The sequence below is a fragment of the Branchiostoma belcheri genome, unplaced genomic scaffold (genome assembly GCF_001625305.1).
Source record: "Branchiostoma belcheri isolate BF01 breed outbred unplaced genomic scaffold, Haploidv18h27 scaffold60, whole genome shotgun sequence".
Classification (NCBI taxonomy): domain Eukaryota; kingdom Metazoa; phylum Chordata; class Leptocardii; order Amphioxiformes; family Branchiostomatidae; genus Branchiostoma; species Branchiostoma belcheri.
The window spans coordinates 52,206-60,271 of NW_017804243.1; the positions used below are offsets into that span (position 1 = coordinate 52,206).

At 40.1% G+C, this 8,066-nt stretch overlaps 2 protein-coding genes across 7 annotated transcripts in view; both read right to left on the minus strand.

The window, feature by feature from the left end:
* Positions 1 to 3,281, minus strand: part of LOC109482733 — a 33,966-nt gene extending 30,685 nt beyond the window's left edge. For 4 of the 6 annotated variants that reach the window (XM_019785554.1, XM_019785557.1, XM_019785558.1 and 1 more), the window contains exons 1-2: positions 2,712 to 3,281; positions 996 to 1,142 (exon numbers count right to left, since the gene is read on the minus strand). In XM_019785554.1, the coding sequence (XP_019641113.1) occupies positions 996 to 1,142; positions 2,712 to 2,819 (255 nt within the window). In that variant the 5' untranslated portion in view covers positions 2,820 to 3,281. Of the gene's footprint in view, positions 1 to 21; positions 253 to 821; positions 834 to 995; positions 1,143 to 2,711 lie in introns of those variants that run through there. The other 2 variants (XM_019785555.1, XM_019785559.1) reach the window with 2 other exon arrangements.
* Positions 3,282 to 3,367: 86 nt separating this feature from the next.
* LOC109482744 (UPF0454 protein C12orf49 homolog) lies at positions 3,368 to 7,922 on the minus strand. The gene is made up of 5 exons (XM_019785577.1): positions 7,794 to 7,922; positions 6,442 to 6,610; positions 5,047 to 5,198; positions 4,394 to 4,507; positions 3,368 to 3,982 (listed from the first exon to the last, which is right to left on the minus strand). Exons 1-5 carry the CDS (start codon positions 7,884 to 7,886, stop codon positions 3,896 to 3,898), a joined length of 615 nt encoding a protein of 204 aa, XP_019641136.1. The 5' UTR covers positions 7,887 to 7,922; the 3' UTR covers positions 3,368 to 3,895.
* Positions 7,923 to 8,066: the final 144 nt, after the last annotated feature.

Below are 8,066 nucleotides of genomic sequence, written 5' to 3' on the forward strand. Positions count from 1 at the left end.
CACCTGTAACACCTGTCTCACCTGTCTGAGCTGATCCTCTATGACCAGCTGCCTGTCCATGCCTGTGTAGAACACCTGGTAGGTGTGCTCGACGAACTCGACCATCTCGGGCGCGGTGTCGGCCTGGTAGTCCTGTCCGGGCGCGCGCTGGCAGCCCACGTCCCGCGCCGCCTTGTACAGCTGCTGCTGCAGCCACGCCTGCGCCTCCTTCTTCAGAACGTCCTTACGGGCAGGGTCCACCGCAGGCGGTTCCTGGAAAACAGAAACCCATCATTAATCCTTCCTGGAAGTAAAAAATCTACATGTTATGTATCTTCATGAAAGAATCTACCTTTTCCTGTCTATCTTCCTGAAGAACATCCATCTCAGAGTCAAAAAAATTCCTGGAAAATGGAAACTTAAGTTAATCTTAATCCTTCCTGGAAAGCTGCAATCTATTTTCTTGGGATCAGAAAAGCTACCTTTCCTGAAAAAAATTATTTTTCCTGGAAAACAAAAAATATACCTTTCCTGGAAAAAAATTTACCTTTCCTGGAAAAAAATCTACCTTTCCTGGAAAAAAATTTACCTTTCCTGGAAAAAATCTACCTTTCCTGGAAAACAGAAAAATTTATCTTCCCGAAAACAGAAAATCTACATTTCCAGGAAAACAGAAAAATTTATCTTCTTTGAAAACAGAAAGAATCTGCTGGAAAAAAACCTTTACTGGAAAACAGAAATCTCAGAACTAACTTTTCTACTGTTCAGCTTCAATCCACATTTCTGACATAAATTTTTGATAAACAAACTATAATAGCAGTTACATGCAAACGACAGCATACAATAAGAGTGGGGTTGTTAGGGTACTCACAATAAGAGTGGGGTTGTTAGGGTACTCACAATAAGAGTGGGGTTGTTAGGGTACTCACAATAAGAGTGGGGTTGTTAGGGTACTCACAATAAGAGTGGGGTTGTTAGGGTACTCACAATAGGAGTAGGGTTGTTAGGGTACTCACAATAAGAGTTGGGTTGTTGGGGTACTTGGGGAAGTACTTCTCCACGAACTGTTCGCCGAGCAACTCGAAGATCATCTGTCTCCTGTCGCTGTGGTTCAGCTGCTTCTCGATCCGCCGCGCAAACCGCTCGCTGATCTTCTCTTGCACCTGGGGACACAGCAGTTTTCATTCCTTTGTTAGTTTGGATGAACTATAAGTTACTAGTATAACATACAGTCACCAGTGCCACTGACGTATATAAGTTTAGCCCTTATGAGGAAAACATACGTAGTCATGTATGCTTTACACAGCATTTAATGTATACGCTGGCATGGCTTTAGTTTTCATTTGTTAGGCCACACCAATTTAATTCCTTGGTTAACGGATTCGCCGCTTCATTTTTTTCTGATTTGCAAATAAAAATAAAAATTCAGAATCAAGTGCAAAATGCTCATATTTTGCCCTGAACAGTTGAAAACAGTCCTTTTCTTACTACTTGTTACAGTCATTCCATCTTCCAATGCAGTGGTATCATTAAAAGTTCAAAATTCATTGTTTAAATTTTGAACCAGTCTGGTGTGTTGACTTCATGGCTCCTATCGTACCATTTTGGACCATAATAGGATGCCTAGGCCTGTTTTTATTTTTATTTTTTTTTCGCCCGCCCGCTCCATTATTTTTTTAGCAAAATCCGTTAACCAAGAAATTAAATTGGTGTGGCCTTAGTATTATTTCTTAGTTTGGATGTAGCATAACATACATTCATGGCTGTCACTGGCTCATAAAAGGCTAGCTTGGTGAGGGAAAATGTATTATACCGTACAATCTGAATATCTGTTACAGTACATTTGTATGGCTGGTATAACTGCCTTTCAGCATAACACAGCAGCTGCATATATTACACTGAACAACCTGCCACACCTAAACATGGCATGATTTTCTAACACCCAGCATTGTGTAAAGCTATCTACTAAGGATGCCCCTACTGTACCCAACATAATAATTCATACATATTACAAAAACAACACATAGGGTTAGAGTACACTATCTCAGCCTATTTATCTTAAGTACTTTCTTAACTTAAGATGAGGGTTTTGATAAAACATGCACTACAGAAAATGTTGCAAAAACAGGTGTTGAACTGATCAGAAGTTTAGAAATGTCACCAGTCACAAGCAGGAAAAGTTGGAAACAGCCTTACAGAGAGGAGAGGGGTGGAGACAGCTTAGAGTGAAGCCTGGAGTTGAGCTTCATCTGGACTTTCAACTTCAAACTGCGAAGGAAAATAGAAAAATCTTGGGACAGAAGAAAACCGTTCATAGAGAAGATGGCAAAGCAGGGCTTTCGCCAGCTTTCAAGTTTTTTGACATTGTAACTTTTTGAATCTTAGAAAAATTTTAGCAATGATGGATAAAGTCATTTCTTTAACCACCTTAAAGTTTATACATGTATAATAAAGCCAAACATACGGTCAATTCTCAGAGAATTTTGTTTCAACTATGTGCCAAATTTAGTCTGTTTAGGACACAAAATTGGTCAGAATTCTTGATGTGCAACATTCGCAGCAACATTTCCTTAAATGTTTTAAAAAAAAACAGAAATTACTGCCAGAAATTTTGTCCAACATTTTGATCAATGTTGCAATGATATAACACTGGTGAAATCAATCAATCAATCAATCAATCCACACTGGTGAAAGCCCTGCTATAGAATCAGACAGACAAGCGACATTCTCACCTTCTGCCACGGTGTGTTTGGGAGCAGCGTCTCGTGCAGACAAGAGTCCAGCCAGGACAGACCAAACGGCCGATGTGTCGACACATCCTCACTCTTCAGCCTCTCCATAACCAGCCTCCGAGTTCTGACAACTTTTGGTACAACTTTGGTTTTTTTTGTACACGTAAGGACTCACAGATTGTTAATACAGTTTCTGTACCAGCCTCTGACTTTCAACAACTTTTGGTACAAGTTTTTTGGTTGTTTTTTTTACACGGACTCAGTGTGGATTGTTAGTACAGTTTACACTACTGTTTTCTGTACCAACACTCTTTTATCAACTTTCAGTACGACTTTTATTTTTTTTACACGGACTCAGTACGGATTGTTGTTAGTATAGTTTGTACTACTTTCTTCTGTTTCTGCTTTGGGTAACACAGCCTTTTTTACAAGAACACAGTACAGGTTGTTTTTTATGAGTGCTCAGTGTATATTGTACCTTTGAGTACCTTTTAAACTTTTCTTTTAACAGATTCAGTACAGTTTGTCATTAACAACTTTGTACTGCTTCACCAATACTCTGGGTTACAAAACTTACAAAAGGACCCAATGTATGTATAATGCTTATACACTGTGTACTCAGTGTATAGTGTTGTACAGCACACACAGTTAGTATTACAGATGAAAGGACTTTATTGCCAAATCTCACTATACATACATACAGACTTCGACATGGAGACTTTCGCCTGACAGTAATGTAGGAATGACTCTAGTCAGCTAACATTCGCTGCCCTTTTTCTCAGGAATGTCTGGCCCTCTCTCCGGGACGTCCAGTCCAAAAATACAGCTCCATGGAGGTAGTTCAACAGTCCCCAAAGTATGTACACACAAAAACACTCCGCCCCTGAGCCATCGCCAAAAAAATACACACACGGACAAAATCAGAACAGTCTCCTAAAAAAATCTTGCCTACACTTTACTTTTACAATACTGTAGGAAACTTTTGATCCTTACTTTGAGAAAGGTTATATAAAAAAATGACTGTAACATCAACTTTCAGAGCACAAAAAATGACCACAAGTAGAGTTAAAACACTAGCTGAGTCCGGTATGAAACACAGTATGCCATAAACACTGACTGAGTCCTAGTACATGTACATGTAGATGTCTGGTGTAACTACATGTAGCTAAGGTAAGAGGCCGGGGCTATCTGGCTGGGCGGAGTTGTGGAGGGTCGGCGCCGTAACAGTACTTGGCTTTGGGGTCGCGATATGAATTCTCATGCTGCACGCTCTGCAAAAACAAGCATTGTGAAGAAAAAGCGTGAATGAATGAATGAAGACTATGTAATACAAGATAAATCAAGCAACTGCGTACTACATTCTCTACAGAATCAAATGTTTCAGATATCATCTACTACTAATAGAAAAGTGGCCTCTAGTACAGGTATGACTATATCTGTATCTGTTCATATATCTGTATCTGTATAGCCAGTATAACTACCCTTCCATGTAACACACCAGCTTCACAGGCACACAGTGCAATGTCAGCTGGCTATATTACACTAAACCTGTTACACCCAGCCTTTGCACATCTAACTGTAAGCGTTGTTTAAAGCTATCTGGTGATAAAGCCCCTTCGTGGCAGCTATACACCTAGGAGAAGAATTCTCTGTCCTTACGACAGGTGAGAATGCAGCCTTACCTGTGAGGAGGTGCGACACTTGGCCAGACACAGCTCAAAATGGTCCGTCACGGAGGCAAACAGAGTCCTGAAGGCATCGGGGACGTGGTCCAACAAACTCCGTAACAACGGTTGCTATGGGGGGGGGCAGAGGGTTAGTTAGTGAAGATCATCCCCGAGTGAATGTACATGTGTCGCAAACAAATATTTCAGACAGTAAATCATCTAGCTGGTTTTGGCATCACAGTTCACTGGCAAAAGGCAGCAGATACTGTCTTAAACTTCTGACCCTGGCATTCTTGGCTAGAAGTTGTGTTGTTGAGAAAGGCATTTTAAATGACTCTACCCAGGTATCTAACTTCAGTTTAAAACGCAGTGGAAGGAGAGGAATGGACTCACCCTTTCAATACAATACCATATCCTAGACAGGGGGAATTAACAACCCACTGCCCATAAGGCCTCAATCAGGTTTTGGGACTATCTTTTTCAGGTTGCAGAAAACTGATGATCTGATTCACAACTGAATCGTCTGAACTGATAATTGCAGATTTTATTGTTTGTTTGTTTGTTTGTTTGTTTGTAGTTACCTTTTCCGGTTGTAGGCAGCATGACACTTGCGGATGTCTGCCTGTTTGTTTGTTTGTTTGTTTGTTTATTTATTTGTTTGTAGTTACCTTTTCTGGCTGCAGACAGCAGGACACACAGTGCTCGTAGACCTGACAACAGCCGCTGTCCTGACAGCTGGCACAGGTAAAACGTCGAGTGGTGAGGGACGTCACATCACAGCAGCCTCCCACCAGGATATCTTCTCTGTCACATACAAAACCTGCAGGGGAAACAGTCACATCACAGTCACATCACAGTCACACCACAACAACCTCCCAGTCCCACCAGGATGTCTTCTCTGTCACACACAAAACCTGCGGGGGAAACAGTCACATCACAGTCACATCACAGCAACCTCCCACCAGGATGTCTTCTCTGTCACATACAAAACCTGCAGGGGAAACAGTCACATCACAGTCACATCACAGTCACATCACAACAACCTCCCACCAGGATGTCTTCTCTGTCACATACAAAACCTGCAGGGGTGGGGGGGTAACAAGGATACTTAGCGTACTGTTGTTGGCAGCAGGGTGTACATTATTTTCCAATAGATTAGCAAAGTCATCAAGGTGTTTGCAGAATTCCACATGTACATGGGTTTTGTAGATAGATAAGAATGATGTCAGTATGACATCCTGCCATTCAGGCCCTAACAACGCATTTCTTACACGTATTTCCCTTCACTTTAGTGTGAATATTTTTGGCATAATTGCTGAGAGATGCACACAGAGGTGGCCACTTGTTAAAAATTGTTTTCCCTTGGAATAAAAACCCCAACAAAAAAATGATTCCATTGGCTTGAGCTAGCCTGGCAGTGCATTCTTATGAAAAGAAACAGTAATGTTATTCCTACATTGCTATCAGACCTGAAACGTGATACAACTCTATTTATTACTGCACCGAAGCAGACAAAAAACTGTTAAGAGACAGTCCAGGATGTTATAAATATTTCAACACAACACACCAGCATATTGTTACAAGGTAATGGCAACAAGAATGTGATAAATGTTGCTTTTCTCTGGATAAAATTGGCCCTAATTCAACAAACCTGTGTGAAATGGTCTCGTCATGCATTTTTTATGTCATTTCATGATCAGAAGCTCATGTACCCCCGGTAAGTTGTAACAGACTTCTGAACCAGTCTTTCTATTCAACGTTCTGCCAGACATAATACCCATTGAACCTATATGTAGAATTTTCATAGACTCATACAAGCTAGTAATCTTTAATTTATTATCTACACACACGACATCATATCTTGTACCTGTTACAATCGTTGTGCAATAAACTTTACTTGACTTGTATTGTAACACATTTTTTAATTGCCTGGTTACCAGACCTAGGCTATAGCTCCCGAGTCCGCAAATAGCAGAGAGGATGTAGGACTCAGGAGCTATAACAGGATGGTAACCAGGGCCTGAGGCTAAAATGTTTATGGATGAACATTGCTGACATCTCACCTCTCTCGTCTGCGATGATCTCCTTCCCCTGTACTGAGTTCCTGCAGTTGGTGTCGGTCTTGTTGGCGAGATTCCGCGCCTGGAATCTCGGCTTCCAGCTGATCTTTCTCCGGAAGTCAAACTCGGGAGGTTTGTAGTCTCCGGTGTCTTTCACAACAGACTGTTCGGACTGTAGTGGTCAAAAACAGAAAAATTATTCTGACTTACGTATTCTTGTTGTGTCAATAAAGTTAGAATCTGTATCCATTCTTACGTCGATGAAGGTTAGACATCCAGGTAATACGATACGCCAAAAAGCAGTTACTCAAGCGACTGCCTGGATATGATTTTGAAAACGTCAGACGTTTCAGCTAGTATCCACCTAAGCTTTCGTCAGTGACTGAGAGACCAGAGGGGAATCCATGTATCCATTCTGTATCTGTATCTGTATAGCCGGTATAACCGCCCTTTGGCGTAACACACCAGCTTCAAACACCATTGTCCTTTAGTTCTTTTTACATATCAATTTATAGTTGTTTTTTTCGATAAATACCTGTTGACTATAGTCTATAGATCTCTTTCAGTCATTGACAATGACAAAAGGTAGTGGATGCTACCTGAAACATCTGACAGTTTTCAAATCTATTCAGTTGTTTGAGTAACTGTTATCTTGGAATCTTTCTACATGGATATGTCTATAACCTTCATAGATATAAAGATTATATAAACAAATCCATGGCAATTATGCTGTATTTGGATGAACTACAAAACAATATAGTTTACCCTCAGGATGCTTTTGAAATAGGCAAGTTGTGTTTAAGGGGAAAATCGGTGACAATATGCACATTATGACAATTTTCACTAAAAGTAAAATTTATTCAACTCAATCAATCAAATTATAAAATTTTGTCAAAGAGAATTACACTTTTCAACATCTGCAGTAGAGTAGAAATGATGGCCTGTATTTGACAATCATGAAAAATTTATAAAGTTACAAATTTGATCTTGACATTCATTTGAATAACCATGTGACGTGTGATCAAACTATTATTATGCATGACATCACTGGTAGCAACGTTTATGTTGTTATATTGCACTTCAAAAGTTATTTTCTCTCAACACAGCAACAAAAACCTTATGAAGACAGCATAAACATAACTTACTAGTGATAACAAAGTGCAACACCACAAAAATTCACACCTAGTTCGTATTGTTTTTACAAAATGCCCAAATATCCTGCACACGATCACAACCAAAACACAACAAAGGTATCGTCACACAAGCATGCAAACATCTTTCGTACAAATCTGTGTTTCTAAGGACAACCAAGCGACTTCTTTCGACGCCGCTACGATCTTGAGTTCGTACTTTACCTGTTTGAAGACGGAAACGAGGAAATATAGAAGAGAAGCGCCCAAAACCAGAGCTAGAAACCAGCGCCTTCGGAAAATACGCCGTGAAATCATGGGAATATGGTGGAAGTATGATCTGTGGAGACTGTACCAAATCTTAGAGGGGTCATCGTCAATTGTAGTAGGTAAAAATAAAGAAATTTTCCCTCAGAATTTTATATTGTCCTTTATTAGTGTAATATATAAAATGGTTTACATATTTTGAATGTTTTGTTTCTTTCCATGTTATGTTTA